This window comes from Phyllobates terribilis, unplaced genomic scaffold (genome assembly GCF_046119375.1).
Source record: "Phyllobates terribilis strain yellow unplaced genomic scaffold, ASM4611937v1 Scaffold_12__6_contigs__length_324123572, whole genome shotgun sequence".
In the NCBI taxonomy this organism is placed as follows: domain Eukaryota; kingdom Metazoa; phylum Chordata; class Amphibia; order Anura; family Dendrobatidae; genus Phyllobates; species Phyllobates terribilis.
Window position 1 is genome coordinate 96,715,888 of NW_027362772.1, and position 20,640 is coordinate 96,736,527.

Genomic DNA, 20,640 nt, shown 5'->3' on the forward strand with positions numbered 1-20,640 from the left:
ATCACACAGGAGAGGATTAGATACACGGCTCAGCAGATAGTATCACACAGGATATGATTAGATACACGGCTCAGCAGACAGTATCACACAGGAGAGGATTAGATACACGGCTCAGCAGACAGTATCACACAGGATGGGATTAGATACACGGCTCAGCAATCAGTATCGCACAGGAGAGGATTAGATACACGGCTCAGCAGACAGTATCACACAGGATGGGATTAGATACACGGCTCAGCAATCAGTATCGCACAGGAGAGGATTAGATACACGGCTCAGCAGACAGTATCACACAGGAGAGGATTAGATACACGGCAGAGAGTATCACACAGGATAGGATTAGATACACGGCTCAGCAGACAGTATCACACAGGATAGGATTAGATACACGGCTCAGCAGACAGTATCACACAGGATGGGATTAGATACACGGCTCAGCAGACAGTATCACACAGGATAGGATTAGATACACGGCTCAGCAGTCAGTATCACACAGGAGAGGATTAGATACACAGCTCAGCAGACAGTATCACACAGGAGAGGATTAGATACACGGCTCAGCAGATAGTATCACACAGGATAGGATTAGATACACGGCTCAGCAGACAGTATCACACAGGAGAGGATTAGATACACAGCTCAGCAGACAGTATCACACAGGAGAGGATTAGATACACAGCTCAGCAGACAGTATCACACAGGAGAGGATTAGATACACGGCTCAGCAGATAGTATCACACAGGAGAGGATTAGATACACGGCTCAGCAGACGGTATCACACATGAGAGGATTAGATACACGGCTCAGCAGACAGTATCACACAGGAGAGGATTAGATACGCGGCTCAGCAGACGGTATCACACAGGATAGGATTAGATACGCGGCTCAGCAGACGGTATCACACAGGAGAGGATTAGATACAGAGCTCAGCAGACGGTATCACACAGGAGAGGATTAGATACACGGCTCAGCAGACAGTATCACACAGGATAGGATTAGATACACGGCTCAGCAGACGGTATCACACAGGAGAGGATTAGATACACGGCTCAGCAGACAGTATCACACAGGAGAGGATTAGATACACAGCTCAGCAGACGGTATCACACAGGATAGGATTAGATACACGGCTCAGCAGACGGTATCACACAGGAGAGGATTAGATACACGGCTCAGCAGACGGTATCACACAGGATAGGATTAGATACACGGCTCAGCAGACGGTATCACACAGGAGAGGATTAGATACACGGCTCAGCAGACAGTATCACACAGGAGAGGATTAGATACACAGCTCAGCAGACAGTATCACACAGCATAGGATTAGATACACGGCTCAGCAGACAGTATCACACAGCATAGGATTAGATACACGGCTCAGCAGACGGTATCACACAGGATGGGATTAGATACACGGCTCAGCAGACAGTATCACACAGGAGAGGATTAGATACACGGCAGAGAGTATCACACAGGATAGGATTAGATACACGGCTCAGCAGACAGTATCACACAGGAGAGGATTAGATACACGGCAGAGAGTATCACACAGGAGAGGATTAGATACACGGCTAAGCAGACAGTATCACACAGGAGAGGATTAGATACACGGCAGAGAGTATCACACAGGATAGGATTAGATACACGGCTCAGCAGACAGTATCACACAGGAGAGGATTAGATACATGGCTCAGCAGATAGTATCACACAGGATGGGATTAGATACACGGCTCAGCAGACAGTATCACACAGGAGAGGATTAGATACACGGCAGAGAGTATCACACAGGATAGGATTAGATACACGGCTCAGCAGACAGTATCACACAGGAGAGGATTAGATACACGGCTCAGCAGACAGTATCACACAGGAGAGGATTAGATACACGGCAGACAGTATCACACAGGAGAGGATTAGATACACGGCTCAGCAGACAGTATCACACAGGAGAGTATTAGATACAGGCTCAGCAGACAGTATCACACAGGAGAGGATTAGATACACGGCTCAGCAGACGGTATCACACAGGATAAGATTAGATACACGGCTCAGCAGACAGTATCACACAGGAAAGGATTAGATACAGGGCTCAGCAGACGGTATCACACAGGATAAGATTAGATACACGGCTCAGCAATCAGTATCGCACAGGAGAGGATTAGATACACGGCTCAGCAGACAGTATCACACAGGATAGGATTAGATACACGGCTCAGCAGACAGTATCACACAGGAGAGTATTAGATACAGGCTCAGCAGACAGTATCACACAGGAGAGGATTAGATACACGGCTCAGCAGACGGTATCACACAGGATAAGATTAGATACACGGCTCAGCAGACAGTATCACACAGGAAAGGATTAGATACACGGCTCAGCAGACAGTATCACACAGGAGAGGATTAGATACACGGCTCAGCAGACAGTATCACACAGGAGAGGATTAGATACACGGCTCAGCAGACGGTATCACACAGGATATGATTAGATACACGGCTCAGCAGACAGTATCACACAGGAGAGGATTAGATACACGGCTCAGCAGACGGTATCACACAGGATAAGATTAGATACACGGCTCAGCAGATGGTATCACACAGGAGAGGATTAGATACACGGCTCAGCAGACGGTATCACACAGGATAAGATCAGATACACGGCTCAGCAGACAGTATCACACAGGAAAGGATTAGATACACGGCTCAGCAGACAGTATCACACAGGAGAGGATTAGATACACGGCTCAGCAGACGGTATCACACAGGAGAGGATTAGATACACGGCTCAGCAGACAGTATCACACAGGAGAGGATTAGATACACGGCTCAGCAGACAGTATCACACAGGATAGGATTAGATACACGTCTCAGAAGACAGTATCACACAGGATAGGATTAGATACACGGCTCAGCAGACAGTATCACACAGGAAAGGATTAGATACACGGCTCAGCAGACAGTATCACACAGGATAGGATTAGATACACGGCTCAGCAGACAGTATCACACAGGAAAGGATTAGATACACGGCTCAGCAGACAGTATCACACAGGAAAGGATTAGATACACGGCTCAGCAGACAGTATCACACAGGAAAGGATTAGATACAGGGCTCAGCAGACAGTATCACACAGGAGAGGATTAGATACACGGCTCAGCAGACAGTATCACACAGGAAAGGATTAGATACACGGCTCAGCAGACAGTATCACACAGGATAGGATTAGATACACGGCTCAGCAGAGAGTATCACACAGGATGGGATTAGATACACGGCTCAGCAGACAGTATCACACATGATAGGATTAGATACACGGCTCAGCAGACAGTATCACACAGGAGAGGATTAGATACACGGCTCAGCAGACAGTATCACACAGGATAGGATTAGATACACGGCTCAGCAGACAGTATCACACAGGAGAGGATTAGATACACGGCTCAGCAGACAGTATCACACAGGAAAGGATTAGATACACGGCTCAGCAGACAGTATCACACAGGAAAGGATTAGATACACGGCTCAGCAGACAGTATCACACAGGAAAGGATTAGATACACGGCTCAGAAGACAGTATCACACAGGATAGGATTAGATACACGGCTCAGCAGACAGTATCACACAGGAAAGGATTAGATACACGGCTCAGCAGACAGTATCACACAGGATAGGATTAGATACACGGCTCAGCAGACAGTATCACACAGGATGGGATTAGATACACGGCTCAGCAGACAGTATCACACAGGAGAGGATTAGATACACGGCTCAGCAGACAGTATCACACAGGAGAGGATTAGATACACGGCTCAGCAGACAGTATCACACAGGATAGGATTAGATACAGGGCTCAGCAGACAGTATCACACAGGAGAGGATTAGATACAGGGCTCAGCAGACAGTATCACACAGGATAGGATTAGATACACAGCTCAGCAGACAGTATCACACAGGAGAGGATTAGATACACGGCTCAGCAGACAGTATCACACAGGAGAGGATTAGATACACGGCTCAGCAGATAGTATCACACAGGAGAGGATTAGATACACGGCTCAGCAGACAGTATCACACAGGATAGGATTAGATACAGGGCTCAGCAGACGGTATCACACAGGAGAGGATTAGATACAGGGCTCAGCAGACAGTATCACACAGGATAGGATTAGATACAGGGCTCAGCAGACAGTATCACACAGGAGAGGATTAGATACACGGCTCAGCAGACAGTATCACACAGGAGAGGATTAGATACAGGGCTCAGCAGACAGTATCACACAGGAGAGGATTAGATACACGGCTCAGCAGACAGTATCACACAGGATAGGATTAGATACACGGCTCAGCAGACAGTATCACACAGGAGAGGATTAGATACAGGGCTCAGCAGACAGTATCACACAGGATAGGATTAGATACACAGCTCAGCAGACAGTATCACACAGGAGAGGATTAGATACACGGCTCAGCAGACAGTATCACACAGGAGAGGATTAGATACACGGCAGAGAGTATCACACAGGATAGGATTAGATACACAGCTCAGCAGACAGTATCACACAGGAGAGGATTAGATACAGGGCTCAGCAGACAGTATCACACAGGATAGGATTAGATACACAGCTCAGCAGACAGTATCACACAGGAGAGGATTAGATACACGGCTCAGCAATCAGTATCGCACAGGAGAGGATTAGATACACGGCTCAGCAGACAGTATCACACAGGAGAGGATTAGATACACAGATCAGCAGACAGTATCACACAGGAGAGGATTAGATACACGGCTCAGCAGACAGTATCACACAGGATAGGATTAGATACACAGCTTAGCAGACAGTATCACACAGGATAGGATTAGATACACAGCTCAGCAGACAGTATCACACAGGAGAGGATTAGATACACGGCTCAGCAGACAGTATCACACAGGATAGGATTAGATACACGGCTCAGCAGACAGTATCACACAGGATAGGATTAGATACACAGCTTAGCAGACAGTATCACACGGGATAGGATTAGATACACGGCTCAGCAGTCAGTATCACACAGGATAGGATTAGATACACGGCTCAGCAGACAGTATCACACAGGATAGGATTAGATACACGGCTCAGCAGACAGTATCACACAGGACAGGATTAGATACACAGATCAGCAGACAGTATCACACAGGAGAGGATTAGATACACGGCTCAGCAGACAGTATCACACAGGATAGGATTAGATACACGGCTTAGCAGACAGTATCACACAGGATAGGATTAGATACACGGCTCAGCAGACAGTATCACACAGCATATGATTAGATACACGGCTCAGCAGACAGTATCACACAGGATAGGATTAGATACACGGCTCAGCAGACAGTATCACACAGGATAGGATTAGATACACGGCTCAGCAGACAGTATCACACAGGATAGGATTAGATACACGGCTTAGCAGACAGTATCACACAGGATAGGATTAGATACACGGCTCAGCAGACAGTATCACACAGCATATGATTAGATACACGGCTCAGCAGACAGTATCACACAGGAGAGGATTAGATACATGAGTCAGCAGACAGTATCACACGGGAGAGGATTAGATACACGGCTCAGCAGACAGTATCACACAGGATAGGATTAGATACACGGCTCAGAAGATCGTATCACACAGGATAGGATTAGATACATGAGTCAGCAGACAGTATCACACGGGAGAGGATTAGATACACGGCTCAGCAGACAGTATCACACAGGAGAGGATTAGATACACGGCTTAGCAGACAGTATCACACGGGATTGGATTAGATACACGGCTCAGCAGACAGTATCACACAGGATAGGATTAGATACACGGCTCAGTAGACAGTATCACACAGGATAGGATTAGATACACGGCTCAGCAGACAGTATCACACAGGATAGGATTAGATACACGGCTCAGCAGACAGTACCACACAGGATAGGATTAGATACACGGCTCAGCAATCAGTATCACACAGGACAGGATTAGATACACGGCTCAGCAGTCAGTATCACACAGGAGAGGATTAGATACACGGCTCAGCAGACAGTATCACACAGGAGAGGATTAGATACACGGCTCAGCAGACAGTATCACACAGGATAGGATTAGATACACAGCTCAGCAGACAGTATCACACAGGATAGGATTAGATACACGGCTCAGCAGACCGTATCACACAGGATAGGATGAGATACACGGCTCAGCAGACAGTATCACACAGGATAGGATTAGATACACATGGACTATTTCTGAACATACTGTGCCCCTTAGACTTTATGATGACACTTTTCTTCCCGGCTGCAGCCACCCCCAGAGGGCGCTCATCACACACACACCGTATAATTACACGGGAATTGGCTCCCCCTAGTGGAGGCTGCGGGAGCTTTTGCAGGATATTTGCATGTCAGCGGTTGGGATCTCCTTTATTTTGGGAGCCCTCCAGACCTTCCCGGAGAGGGGACATACGATCCCTCTGCTCAGCAGCTCAGTAACACATGAGATAATGTTACGCTCCATAATGGAGAATAAGCCCCCCCGGACCGCCCCCTCTGCCCTGCGGGGACCTGCGGGGGCAGCATGGTCCGGCCGCACCGTTCTGCGCTCCTTGCCTTGCTCCAGGTCGGTTGGAGGTGCCGGTATCCAGGGGGACCCCGATAAACGCTGCGTCCAGCCCCTCCGCAGACTCCTGGTAGGGAAGACGACACATGGTGCTTACTCCGGCCATTCGAGCCACCTCTTCAGCGCTCAGCGGCTCGTTAAACCTCGAACCAGACATCCTGCGCCCAGGGGGGGCTCCCCTGCTCCCACAATCCGGCAGAGACCCCAAAACTGAGCAGGAGGCCCAGCGGGGGTGCAGTTTCCGGATGCACGGAGCGGCGGCTCTGCAGATGGCGATCACTTTGGCCATGACGAGATACTTGTCCCAGAGTACAAGGTGCGGACGTCTCCTTCTTGTGTCGCTCTCCGCCCCTCGGGTGACAGCGGATCTAATGCTTCTCCCCTCCCCTAAATTCGGACACCTCCAGCCCTCCAGGTGCTGGATGTGGCCCTCGGTCTCTGGTGACATCTGTTGGTCACTGCTGGTATTGCACTGATGGTGCAGAGAGTGACCCTTGGCCCCGCGCGGTCATAAAGGCTTATTACTGACGCTCTACAGAAATTGGCCCTCTCCATTGCAAACAACGCCGCGGCCTGTGGGGGGCGCAGAAGGACGATCTCAGTGTCAGATTTGGTTGTGACTAGAGTAATGTGCACAGGCCACATCTATTTATTGGTACATTAAAATCATCAGCACAAATCAGTCCCGGCCTCAACGTCGGCCGTCATCGGGCCACAACTTCTATTTCTCTGTGACAATGACCACCGGTACGCCCGCCGGTACTTCTCCCTCTGCGGCCATCACTCAGCTTTTCCTGATCCTGAATGGCACCTTGTCTCGTTACACAGCAACATGGGAGACGGCTCGTATGGCTGTATATGGGACAGAAGGCCATTCTGGATGTGTGATGTCAGCCCCAGGGTGGAGTTGGGGACCCTATGACCTTCCTCGTGGCTGCGCTCCGGGGGGTCCGCGCTCCGGGGGGTTCGCGCAGTGTCCGTTCTCCTGGAATATCTCATCTTCATTTAATAAATAACCATTTACATCTGGTGAATGTTCATCCTCTTATTTCATGGTCAAGTTCTCGGGTCCAAAGGACATGGGCAGCAGCTGCTGGAGGGTGGTGATGACGTAGGAGCCGCTCGGCTTGGTGAGGATGATCTGCCACTCCGAGCCAAACTGCAAGAAAGAGACACGAGATCAGACTGTGCAGCCTGCAAGATCCGTCCGTACTGGGCCGGGGAAGCGGCACGTGGCCAAAGATCGCTAAATTGTGCAGCACGATTGAAGTCAATGGGGTCGCACTGAGAGGCTGCAACCGCAACAAGAAATCGCTTCTTAGAATTGCTTGTCAAAAGTCGCCGTGTAGTCCTAAATGAAGGAGTGCACCGGCACCAAGACAGCGAGCGTGCACCCCCTACGTCCTGACGCGCATGCACCCCCTGCGTCCTGACGCGCGTGCACCCCCTGCGTCCTGACGCGCGTGCACCCCCTGCGTCCTGACGCGCGTGCACCCCCTGCGTCCTGACGCGCGTGCACCCCCTGCATCCTGATGCGCGTGCACCCCCTACAATCACTACTCGCTTGCCACCCTTGCACTCCCCAGAATCAGATCAGCTATTCGCTACTTGTCAAACTGAAATGAAGTCGACCAATGGATCAGATAAAAGAGCTGCTTAGCAATGACCCCTCGTACCTCCCTCATGACCTGTCTGCAGGCCCCGCACGGAGTTATAAATTCGTTTTCCACGTCACTGTAAGAAAAAAAAGCAGAAAAACACAATCAAATCTATAAAGAAAATGAATCTAAAAGTGATTGCACTATTCACACTGGCCACCAGAGGGCAGCAATGCTGAGAAGTGATCTGTATACTGCAGGAACCGGATTGGCAGGATAAGCGCAGTGAGAACGGCAGTGTGGACGCGGCCCTATACCGGCGCAGTTATTTCACCTTCTTCCAGACAGTTGATTATTTCCCTGTTATAATAGATCGGTTATAATATAATCGCACGATCCGACTCCTCCTGTTAACCAGTAATCGGCAGAAGCTCAGCTGTCAATCATTAATCCGTGGGGTCAGGTCTGAGGCTGCAATCATTAACCCCATGTGAGTCCCTGGTACATGATTAACCCAAGGTTTCCCCTACCGTTCTCTGTTATCTGCCATTTTTAGGAGTACAGAATACAATCTATTGTTCTCTGTTATCAGCCATGCCAGGCTGGGTTATCATGGTGGTCACATGTATCTAACACCATCGCCTCCCGCTGACACAGCTGCGGTCGTTACAGTGTCTCAGCGCAGCAGCTCTTATACTTTGGGATACGTTTTTTGCACCCAGCTATGTAGATCTGTTCATCCTGAGCTTCCTGGTTCAGGAGTTAGATGATTCATACACAGAGAATGGGACTTGGACTTCAGGCCATTCTGGGTTCATGGAAAGTTGGGTGACGAGACGACGAGATCAGCGGCGCCTCCGACATTGTAACACGGCAGTAACGACGACGTATAAAATGTCAATAAAATCTTTTACGGATAAGATTGTTAGAATTTACAAAGTGACGCGTAAAGTTTATTGAGACCTTGGATCTCCTGGGGGCGCCCGCATCTTATTTATGGGGGTCATGTGGTTAGAAGTCACCATTGTGCTGACATTTGTGATCCCCCCCCATGTGATCTCATGTAACTGAGCTCATCCTGAGCCTCTTGGTTCATGAACAGAATGCCAAATCCACAGTTTGCACTGACATCTTCGGAGGATGATGGAATATTCCCTGCACATCGGGCACCGGGACGACTTTTACACTTCAATGTGGTTGTCTGGGACCAGAAAAAAACATGGACGCTTCTTTCTAGAAACAGCACCCCCCCTCTGATCATGGCTGGGTCTGGTATTGCAGCTCCATTGAAGTGAATGTAGCTGACTTGCAATACCAGATACAACCTGTTGACAGGAGTGGCGCTGTTTCTTTCATACTTTTTTTACCTACCTGGCTATAGCGATGGCAGTGAACTTCTTGGACCCCTCGGACACGGCAGTTTGGATGGCGGTCCGCTCGGCGCAGATCCCCAGCGTGTAACAGGCGTTCTCTATATTACAGCCTACAAAAAAAATATATATATATATCAACCCATAAGGATGGAGCAATCAGCAGCAGTAAGTACACCAGCCTCATGGGGCTGAGGAGGGGCACATAAAGGAAATGCACAGCAATACAACAAGTACAAGCTTGGCCATTTAAAGGGTCCCTGACCTCCAGATATTGGGGTTCACAGCTGAGGACTGGGGGGGTCATTGTGACCCCCCGTTGAGGATGTGATGGTGCTGGTGGATTTTTGGGATTTCACATTTACCCAGGAAGATCCTCCCGTCCGGACTGAGCAGCGCCGCCCCGACCCGGAACCTGCTGTAGGGGCAGTGGGCGAAAGCTTTGGCTTCGTGGCTCTTCCGGATGAGACTTTGGATCAGTTCGGGCTCCAGGCCGCAGTGCGAAGGACCGTTGTGGACGCCATCTTCATGGAAGTCGTCATTCATCTTCTTAGTGACGGAGGATCCTTCAATCTGGGGGAAGAGAAAAGATTGAGATTTACCAAGGTGATTCCTTTCTGCTCTCCGAACACCCTTCACCGTCGCCCCTCGTCTCTCCGCACTTTCCAAAACTGCAAAATGCGTCAAAACCCCTAAAGACGAAGCGACTTCTTCACCATCATCGTTGGGAAAGGCCGGTGATTCAAACTTTCCAGCTTTATAAAAACCTCCTCTAACCTTGTGCCAAAAACCAGCAGCCGTGGGACCTTCTAAGCAGCCGCCGAGCACTGACAATGGTGGAGGACACAAAGCTGGAGAAGCTATAAGAAGATAGCAAAGAGTTTTCAGGTTGCCCTTTCCTCAGTTCAAAATGTAATTAAGAAATGGCAGTTACCAGGAACAGTGGAGGTCAAGATCAGGTCTGGAAGACCAAGCAAAATTTCAGTGAGAGCTGCTCATTCAATTGCTAGAGAGGCAAATCAGAAGCCCCGCTTGACTGCAAAAGACCTTCAGAAAGATTTAGCAGACTCTGGAGTTGTGGTACATTGTTCTACTGTTCAGAGACACCTGCACAAATATGGCCTTCATGGAAGAGTCATCAGAAGAAAACCTCTCCTGCGTCATCACCATAAAATTCAGCATCAGAAGTGAAAAAGAACATCTAAACAAGCCTGATGTATCCTGGAAACAAGTCCTGTGGACCGATGAGGAAAAATAGAAGTCTTTGTCCACAATGATGAAAGGAATGTGTGGAGAAAAAAGGGCACAGAATTTCAGGAAAAGAACATCCCGCCGACCATTAAGCATGGCGGTGGATCAATCATGCTTTGGGGTTGTGTTGCAGCCAATGGCACGGGGAACATTTCACGGGTAGAGGGAAGAATGGATTCAATGACATGTCAACAAATTCTTGATGCAAACCTAACACCATCTGTAAAAAAGCTGAAGGTGAAAAGAGGATGATTCTACAAATGGATAATGATCCTAAACACACGTCATAATCTGCAATAGACGACCTCAAAAGAAGCAAGCAGAAGGTTTTACAATGGCCCTCACAGTCCCCTGATCTGAACATCATTGAAAATCTGTGGCTAAACCTCAAAATAGCAGAGGAGGCAAGACGCCCCAGGAATCTCACAGAACTGGAGGAATTCTCCAAGGAAGAATCGAGGAAAATCCCTCAAACAAGAACTGAAAGACTCTTTTCTGGCTACAAAATGCGTTTACAAGCTGTGATACTTGCAAAAGGGGGCGCTACTAGGTACTGACCATGCAGGGCGCACAAACTTTTGCATCGGTCTATTTTCCTTTTTAAAATGTAAAAAATTATAATATATATATATATTTTGCTTAAAATACAAAGGAAATGTGTCATCTGTAACTTTAGGCCTTTTAGATCATTTCATCTTCAACTTGCTGAACTGTTCACAATAACAGGAATTTTGACCAGGGGTGCACAAACTTTTACATGCCACTGTATATATATATTTCTATACCTGTCTCATATATATATATATATATATATATATATATATATATATATATATATATATATATATATATATATATATATATACACAGACACACACACACACACACACGTATGTGCTCACCTGTCGCCTCCTCTAGCTCGGTGTTGCTCTCGCACTGAGACGTCCCGGCTCGGCAGCAGATATATCAGCAGGTCGCGGCGTCCGCCCGTCCGCAGTTCTCGGAGCTCATTGGATGACGAGTGACAAACAGCTGAGTCGTCCCCGGACATCACAATAGTCTGTGCTGCCAGTGACAGCATTGTGCAGCCTCCGGTCACAGCTGATGGGAGTGGAAACAATGGGGGTTGTAGTGGATATCCACCTCCCCCACTATAACAACCAGACCTGTCACCAACAGGATGAAAACTTCTACAACTCTGATCGCTTTGTGTTTCAGTTTATCAGACTTTTCTTCTTGCAGTCCGTGACCCTAGTGCTGCTCACAGCTGATATTTGGCACAGTTGCATCCAGTCTAGGCGATCCTTTGTGCCGTAATGAAGCCTTACCTGTAAAGATCTCCGCTTGCTGCCAATGAATAGAAATATTCTCCTTTTCTCTACAGTCTATTCTAAACTCAGAGCGAAACAACCTGGACTCCAAACTGGTACATTGTAACAAAGCATCTGCTCAGGACAAGGTTTGTGCGGCTCACAGAGGATTGCTCAGGCTGGGTTCAATACTAAGAAAAACAGGAATTCTCCCATTCACTGACAGCAAGCGGAGATGTAGAAAATAGGGATGAAGAGTAAGGAGGTTGCTGTACACAGTGGCACAGGGTGGAATATAAACCGATGCATGCTGGCAGATGTAGTGTCACAACAGCTGGAGAGCCGCAGGTTGCAGACTCTGATCTGGCACTGATACTGGAGGGAACAGCACAGGCTGGGAATGGCCATCAGGGCTGGACTGGGCATCCGGCAATTCTACAAATGGATAATGATCCTAAACACACGTCACAATCCACAATAGACGACCTCAAAAGGCGCAAGCTGAAGGTTTTACAATGGCCCTCACAGTCCCCTGATCTGAACATCATTGAAAATCTATGGCTAGATCTCAAAATAGGAGAGGAAAGCAAGACGCCCCAGGAATCTCACAGAACTGGAGGAATTCTCCAAGGAAGAAAGGAGGAAAATCCCTCAAACAAGAACTGAAAGACTCTTGTCTGGCTACAAAAAGCGTTTACAAGCTGTGATACTTTCCAAAAGGGGGCGCTACTAGGTACTAACCATGCAGGGTGCCCAAACTTTTGCATCAGCCCATTTTCCTTTTTGTAATTTTTAATATGTAAAAGATGAAAAAATATATATTTTTTTTGCCCAAATTACAAAGTAAAGATGTCTGTGTGCTACATCTTACAGAGATGAATTATAGACGGAAGAAGGTGTCATGGCGGTCTGGACCGAATGCAAAGGAAAAAAGAAAATAAGCGACAACAATCAGTGAGAACGTCACTGGTGAGAAACTGCACAGTGCACACATATAGGGTCTGCAGAGCGCTGGTGTAGACCTGCTATTACTTGTATACGGTCAGTGTGTGGTGGTGATATCAGTCCTAGTACAGAGGTTTTGGTTAACGCTCACTATGGCGGTATTATTATTATTGGTTTTGCAGTAAATGTTGATTTCCTCCAGGCCGGGTAACGTTAGTAATACATATATATGAGGCTCGGGGGCCTGTGTACTTTCTAATGCCAGGGCCGAGTTTCAGTCCCAGTCCGTCCCTGGTGGTCATACATTTAGGAGCACAGAGGTCGGGTCGTTAGTACGGATCATGCAAACACCGAAAGTGCAAACTGAGGTTTACTTAGCGCCAAACGTGAGCGATATTGCCTTCAGGGTCACCAACATCACGGGCAGCGCCAGTATCTGAGCATTTACAGGGGCCTCACCCGGAAAATCTGCCCAGCAGCGCCCCCACGTACACACCTGACATGCCGGACCCCAGGAAAGCTGGGTCAGAACCTAAAAAAGAATCATTAACAACCAGGAAACAAACTAATGCAACATGTTACAAAGTAACAGAACTTAAAGGGACAGAGGGATAAAAAGGCCACTAGATGGCGCAAGGCTTTTTTTTCTTTCTTTACATTAATAGCAGATTAACCTGCTGCATCAACCCAAGATCTAGTGCAACCAACGTGCTGAAGGGCCAATGTCTATACTCTTCTGGGACTTGTAGTTCCTCACCTGTCAGTGTGTATTACCTGGTCGGTGCATATATAAGGTCACCTGCTGTATATTCACGTTGGTGATGAAGGAAATGAAACAGGAAGCGGCAGAGCAACAAAGTGTCATCAGCAGGAAATACACAGGAGGGGGCACCGATGCCGACACTCACCCATCTTATAAGGGATGAGCGCACTCCAAGAGGGACCAGATTAGCTGCCGACAGGAGGAGCGGCTCTGAAAGTTGATGCCGAGTGTGAACAGGAGTGAAGATTTGAGACCGGTGTCTGAGTGTGAAGGATCGATACATGTAACTGTGAGACCAAAGGACACTTCTGCAACAAGAGGCTGGCTGTGTGAGCTGAAAACCATGCCAAAGAGCAGGAGGTGCTGCTGAAGACCATGCCAAAGAGCAGGAGGTGCTGCTGAAGACCATGCCAAAGAGCAGGAGGTGCTGCTGAAGACCATGCCAAAGAGCAGGAGGTGCTGCTGAAGACCATGCCAAAGAGCAGGAGGTGCTGTTGAAGACCATGCCAAAGAGCAGGAGGTGCTGCTGAAGACCATGCCAAAGAGCAGGAGGTGCTGTTGAAGACTATGCCAAAGAGCAGGAGGTGCTGTTGAAGACCATGCCAAAGAGCAGGAGGTGCTGCTGAAGACCATGCCAAAGAGCAGGAGGTGCTGCTGAAGACCATGCCAAGGAGGAGGTGCTGCTGAAGACCATGCCAAAGAGCAGGAGGTGCTGCTGAAGACCATGCCAAAGAGCAGGAGGTGCTGCTGAACACTATGCCAAAGAGCATGAGGTGCTGCTGAAGACCATGCCAAATAGCAGTAGGTGCTGCTGAAGACATTGCCAGCAGACAGAAAAGTGTCCCGTCAGCTCACCACTGCTAATTGTGTACCTCTGTTTTAGTAAAGCTGTTGAAACCATCAAGTCCATCGCCTCATGTAAGATTATGCAAGCATCAATTAACTTAATTGCCCCATGACAGACCATGCAACCATCAAGTTCATTGCCTCATGCAACCATCAACCTTTTCTCGCTCATCTAACTAAAATTGCTGAACTCTCCCTTGTGTGCACGTCTGCCGGTCCTAAGTAGGGAATCACTCTACCAACAAGGACCAGAATATTCTATAATATTAAAGTACCGCTCCACCATCTATCCTCTTTAAATAAAGAAGTTGCACTAAGTTTCAGTCTCTTTTCCACTCACCTTCAGACCTCACATGTTGCTCCTAGTTTCAGGCTTTTCTCATGTCAGGACCTGCTGGATGTAGGGTGCCACCTTAACTGGCTCTCAAGTATCAGCACAGCTTCATTCCTGGAGTGACCCCTCTCTCTGTACGGTGACACAGCTGGGTGATCTGCCCTCTCCAACACAGTCTCTACATCGTCTTCCTCCTCCCTGCTGGCTCTGCTGATGCCATACTTACCCTCAACCAGGAAAGCCTTTTTGGTAGGACACAGCATGTGGCACGCAAAGAGAACTTGTTTTCCAGGCCACCACCTCCATGAAAAAGTTTCAGAGGGTTTTGGTGGGGTTCAGCAGTGCCCAAAAGCTTCTGGGAATTTGAGGGGATCTTCTTTTCCTAGGGGCTGTGTGCAGACAGAATTATGTGACATTCAGCAGGACAACCAGCTATTTACAGGGGTTGCACAGACTCTACATCAGGAAAATGTTTTTGTTTTTTTTCCAGGAGACTGGGAAGCTGAGCGATTAACCCCACGTGGGAGCTGAAGTAATGGCCACGGTAGTCACCCAGTTTTCCCAACGACGACTGAATAGGGGCTAGTAAAATAACTGCAGAGTTTTTGATTTTTGGGGGGGGGGGACTTTACATTAGTTACACGTCTTCTGGTGCTTCAGAGTTTTTTTTTCCAGGTTTTCACAGAGTTAACAGAGATTTTACAGAACCAAGCTGTCAGGATTCGGTTCTCGAGGTGACGACCTGGATGCACACATGACAATGTGAGGAAACATCTCATGTTATCCCGACAGGTGCCAGCGAAACCAGAGATGCCCTGATGCCACCTACGGCTCCGTGGCATGAGCCGCCGGGGGGTAAGATGAGCTGCCTCCTCTGTCCTCAGATACCTCATGGGACATAATAGCCCTTTCTACCTGGTTGTAGCGTTGCCGTGGTGAGAGGGGAAGGAAGCGGGTACCGGGTGGCAGGGTTTTGTGGGTCACACGGCTGAGTTCTTTCTCTGCCCGTCGACACTATAGGATGGATTGTCACAAGCTGCGGCTCCTGCTCATCCTGCAATTTTCTACATTGATCGGTGAGTTTCCTGAACGGACGTTGGGGAATTGCTGTGTAAGTAATTTCCTGGGATCTCTCCTACTCCTGGGATGGAGGTAATTGCCGTGTATGCGATTGTATAGTGATCAGATCACATCTGCCTGTATAGGGGAATCAGTCCCACACTTGTCGGGTAATTGCCGTCTAAGCGATTGTCTTATCAGATCACTTCTGCTTATAACGACTATTATGAGATCGCGCTCTGGATTGGCGATTTATGGGATTGCCTTAATGTAAGGAAGAAATCTACGATACTGAGCAGTGACGGGGGTGAACTTGTGCTTGCGGCATTTAAAGGGGTATTCCGGAATCGTATCCTAATCACACAGGTGACACCGCGGGAGGGGGGGGGGGTCACGGCGGAGACACAGCTGTGCGAATGGGCTGCAACAGTCCATCGTGGACATTGCTGGGGGTCTTCACTCATGGACTCCCCCATTTATGATTCTATCATAGGACGATCATTTGGAAAAGTGACGCCGTCCTCTTAGTGCATTATTGGGGGGGGTTCCCCCGTCCTCTGTACATGGATGACCGTTCATCAGGACGGCCGCCATTGTGTGCGACATGTCCAGCCACAGAGAACGGCGCCTCCCCCGGACACATCAGCGGTATATTGGGGTGCGGGGAGGGGGCCCCTTTAATGTTTTAATGCCTAAACTGAAACATTGTAACCCTCCAAATACCTGAGCGAATGGTGATGATACGTCATTAACCCTTCACTTACCTGTAAGCAATATCGTCCATCATTAACCCGTTCCATCCTGGCAATATATTCCTTTATAAACCCCTCGCTTACCTGTAAGATCGTCCATGATTAACCTGTAACGGTCAGGTCATTCATTTACCCCTTCCTTTCCTGCAATATGCCCCATCATTAACCCTTTCCTTAACTGTAACATGACCGCTTTCCTCACCTGTGCAATAGCCCATTATTAACCTCTTCTTTACCTGTAACACGGCCCAACATGAACCCATTGTCCATCATTAACCCATTCATTATCTAAAATTAACCCGTTCCTTACCTGCCATATAGTCCATCATTAACCCGTTCCTTACCTGCAATATAGTCCATCATTAACCCGTTCCTTACCTGCCATATAGTCCATCATTAACCCGTTCCTTACCTGCCATATAGTCCATCATTAACCCGTTCCTTACCTGCCATATAGTCCATCATTAACCCGTTCCTTACCTGCCATATAGTCCATCATTAACCCGTTCCTTACCTGCAATATAGTCCATCATTAACCTGTTCCTTACCTGTAATATAGTCCATCATTAACCCGTTCCTTACCTGCAATATAGTCCATCATTAACCCGTTCCTTACCTGCAATATAGTCCGTCATTAACCCGTTCCTTACCTGCAATATAGTCTATCATTAACCCGTTCCTTACCTGCCATATAGTCCATCATTAACCAGCTCCTTACCTGCAATATAGTCCATCATTAACCCGTTCCTTACCTGCCATATAGTCCATCATTAACCAGCTCCTTACCTGCAATATAGTCCATCATTAACCCGTTCCTTGCCAGTGCTGTCCTGGCCCGGGGTGGACGGGTCATTTCTATGCAATGAGCGACTAATCAGCTTAATGGAGATTTCCAGGAACGCGCGTCAGGGCTCAGCGCCGGCTGCTCTTCCAGGAATCCTGAGCTGCACAGAATCTGCGATAGAGAAGTGGGAAAAGTCACATGAAGGGTCCGAGGCGCCTACAATAAATGCAACCTGACATGGAGAGAAAATCCTGTAAAGGGCTTCTCCGGGACCCCTATAGATCCCAGTGTCGTGAATCTTGATCATTCCAGATTTACCTTAATTTTTTCAGCCTTCTGCTCATCCTGAGCTTTCTGGTGCACGAATGTAATGCTAGAGCTGCACTGACACTGAGCAGTTTAGATACCCTGCCGTTTAGATACCATTTTGAGTATCTAATCTGCTCCTTTTCAGCTGTATTACTGGTGCAAAGATGACGCTGAGGTTGTTACAATGTGTCAGTGCAGTAAATGCATCACAGAGGATTGCGCAGACTGGACACAATTGTGACAAAGCTTCAGCTGTGAGGTCTTTAGGTTTTTCAGCCTCTGGATGTAACAAGAAGTATCAGCAAGCAGAGATCTTGAAAATGGGGCGAGATAAAGCACGACATATACCAGAAGCGGCGGCACTTTCCATTACTCAGTGATTGACGTCATGATTGTCAGCTCACGAGACCAGAACAGCGAATGTCGCAGTAATGACTGACTTGTGATGTTCCAGGTGAGGGGAAGAGGACCATGCCCCGTATTATCGGGGGGCATTCAGTGTCGCCATACTCCACGCGGTACCTGGTGTCTCTGAGGAGGAATACAGGGCTCCACTTCTGTGGGGGGTCGCTGGTCAGCAGGTTCTGGGTCCTCACGGCCGCCCATTGCAAGATCGAGTAAGTAAAGGCGGGAGACAATATGGCTGCAGGTGGGGGGCTGCAGGAGACGGCCGGCAAGTGGGGGTCTGCAGGTGGGGGGCGGCAGGTGGCCAGGGGCTGCAAGTGACAGGCTGCAGGAGACGGCCGGCAAATGGGGGTCTGCAAGTGACGGGCTGCAGGTGGGGGTAGCGGCAGGTGGCCAGGGGCTGCAAGTGACGGGCTGCAGGTGGGGGGCTGCAGGAGATGGCCAGCAAATGGGGGTCTGAAAATGACGGACTGCAGGTGGGGGGCGGCAGGTGGTGAGGGGCTGCAAGTGGGGGGCTGCAAGTGGCGGGCTGGTATCTGATCGGAACTTGTTTTATAAAGCGGTGAATGCTGTCATTATACTCCAGTCACATCCAAAGCTGCAATTACAAATCCTGTACCACATCTCTCTACTGCCCCCTAATGGTGGGTGTAATGCAGCACTGACAATTCTGGTGGTGTGTAAATGCAGCTCTGGATGTGACTAGAGGCCAGAACCTGTGAAGTGTTTCCGATGTGACTGGACATTGGACGGATCTTACGTGTTGATTTAAACCGCGGTGATCGTTCATCGTGTCCAAAGACAGAACCAGATGGTGGTCGTCGCTGGGGAATATTCCTTGTCCATCTTCGAAGGGACGGAGCAGATTTTCCGGCCTGTGAAGCTCGTGTGTCACCCGAACTACAGCTCGTCCTCCAAGAACGCCGACATCATGCTGATCAAGGTGAGCAAAGGGGGCGCCCGTGAGAAATGTAACAATGCGGGTGACGGGGTCACACTGCGACCCACAAAACACCGCAACAAAAAAGTCATAAAACGTCCAACTGCTGCTGACAAAGCCGCATGCACACAAAGCATAGCCACACAGAGAGCATAGCCGCACATAGAGCATAGCCGCGCACACACAGAGCATAGCCGCACACAGAGCATAGCCGCATGCACACAAAGCATAGCCACACAGAGAGCATAGCCGCGCACACACAGAGCATAGCCGCACACAGAGCATAGCCGCACACAGAGCATAGCCGCATGCACACAAAGCATAGCCGCACACAGAGCATAGCCGCGCACACACAAAGCATAGCCGCACACAGAGCATAGCCGCATGCACACAAAGCATAGCCGCACACAGAGCATAGCCGCGCACAAAGCATAGCCGCGCGCACACAAAGCATAGCCGCGCACACACAAAGCATAGCCGCACACACACAGAGCATAGCCGCACACACACAGAGCATAGCCACGCACACACAGAGCATAGCCGCACACACACAGAGCATAGCCACACAGAGAGCATAGCCGCGCACACACAGAGCATAGCCACACAGAGAGCATAGCTGCGCACACACAGAACATAGCCGCACACAGAGCATAGCCGCACACAGAGCATAGCCGCACACAGAGCATAGCCGCACACAGAGCACAGCCACATGCACACAAAGCATAGCCGCACACAGAGCATAGCCGCGCACACACAAAGCATAGCCGCACATAGAGCATAGCCGCACACAGAGCATAGCCGCACACACACAGAGCATAGCCGCGCACACACAGAGCATAGCCGCGCACACACAGAGCATAGCCGCGCACACACAGAGCATAGCCGCGCACACACAGAGCATAGCCGCGCGCACACAGAGCATAGCCGCACGCACACAGAGCATAGCCGCACACACACAGAGCATAGCCGCACACACACAGAGCATAGCCGCACACACACAGAGCATAGCCGCACACACACAGAGCATAGCCGCACACACACAGAGCATAGCCGCACACACACAGAGCATAGCCGCACACACACAGAGCATAGCCACACACACAGAGCATAGTCGCACACAGAGCATAGCCGCACACAGAGCATAGCCGCACACAGACAGAGCATAGTCGCACACAGAGCATAGCCGCACACAGAGCATAGCCACACACAGAGCAAAGCCACACACAGAGCAAAGCCACACACAGAGCAAAGCCACACACAGAGCATAGCCGCACACACAGAGCATAGCCGCACACAGAGCATAGCCGCACACAGAGCATAGCCGCACACAG

At 49.1% G+C, this 20,640-nt stretch overlaps 3 protein-coding genes across 7 annotated transcripts in view; 1 reads left to right on the forward strand and 2 right to left on the reverse strand.

Moving 5' to 3' along the window:
- AGMAT (agmatinase (putative)) overlaps positions 1-7,092 on the reverse strand; it is a 39,720-nt gene extending 32,628 nt beyond the window's left edge. The window contains exon 1 of the mRNA XM_073656205.1: positions 6,634-7,092. Coding sequence (XP_073512306.1) covers positions 6,634-7,091 — 458 coding nt within the window. The 5' untranslated portion in view covers position 7,092. The remainder of the gene's footprint in view (positions 1-6,633) is intronic.
- Positions 7,093-7,237: 145 nt separating this feature from the next.
- CDA (cytidine deaminase) overlaps positions 7,238-20,640 on the reverse strand; it is a 53,625-nt gene continuing 40,222 nt past the window's right edge. The window contains exons 2-6 of one of the 5 annotated variants that reach the window (XM_073656208.1): positions 17,658-17,826; positions 9,977-10,184; positions 9,613-9,724; positions 8,320-8,377; positions 7,238-7,802 (exon numbers count right to left, since the gene is read on the reverse strand). In XM_073656208.1, the coding sequence (XP_073512309.1) occupies positions 7,689-7,802; positions 8,320-8,377; positions 9,613-9,724; positions 9,977-10,157 (465 nt within the window). In that variant the 5' untranslated portion in view covers positions 10,158-10,184; positions 17,658-17,826 and the 3' untranslated portion in view covers positions 7,238-7,688. Of the gene's footprint in view, positions 7,803-8,319; positions 8,378-9,612; positions 9,725-9,976; positions 10,185-11,764; positions 11,947-13,874; positions 13,970-14,025; positions 14,256-17,657; positions 17,827-20,640 lie in introns of those variants that run through there. The other 4 variants (XM_073656206.1, XM_073656209.1, XM_073656210.1 and 1 more) reach the window with 4 other exon arrangements.
- Positions 16,082-20,640, forward strand: part of LOC141171715 (trypsin-3-like) — a 99,684-nt gene continuing 95,125 nt past the window's right edge. Inside the window, exons 1-3 of the mRNA XM_073655365.1 lie at positions 16,082-16,136; positions 18,419-18,581; positions 19,171-19,312. Of these exons, the coding sequence (XP_073511466.1) occupies positions 16,082-16,136; positions 18,419-18,581; positions 19,171-19,312 (360 nt within the window). The remainder of the gene's footprint in view (positions 16,137-18,418; positions 18,582-19,170; positions 19,313-20,640) is intronic.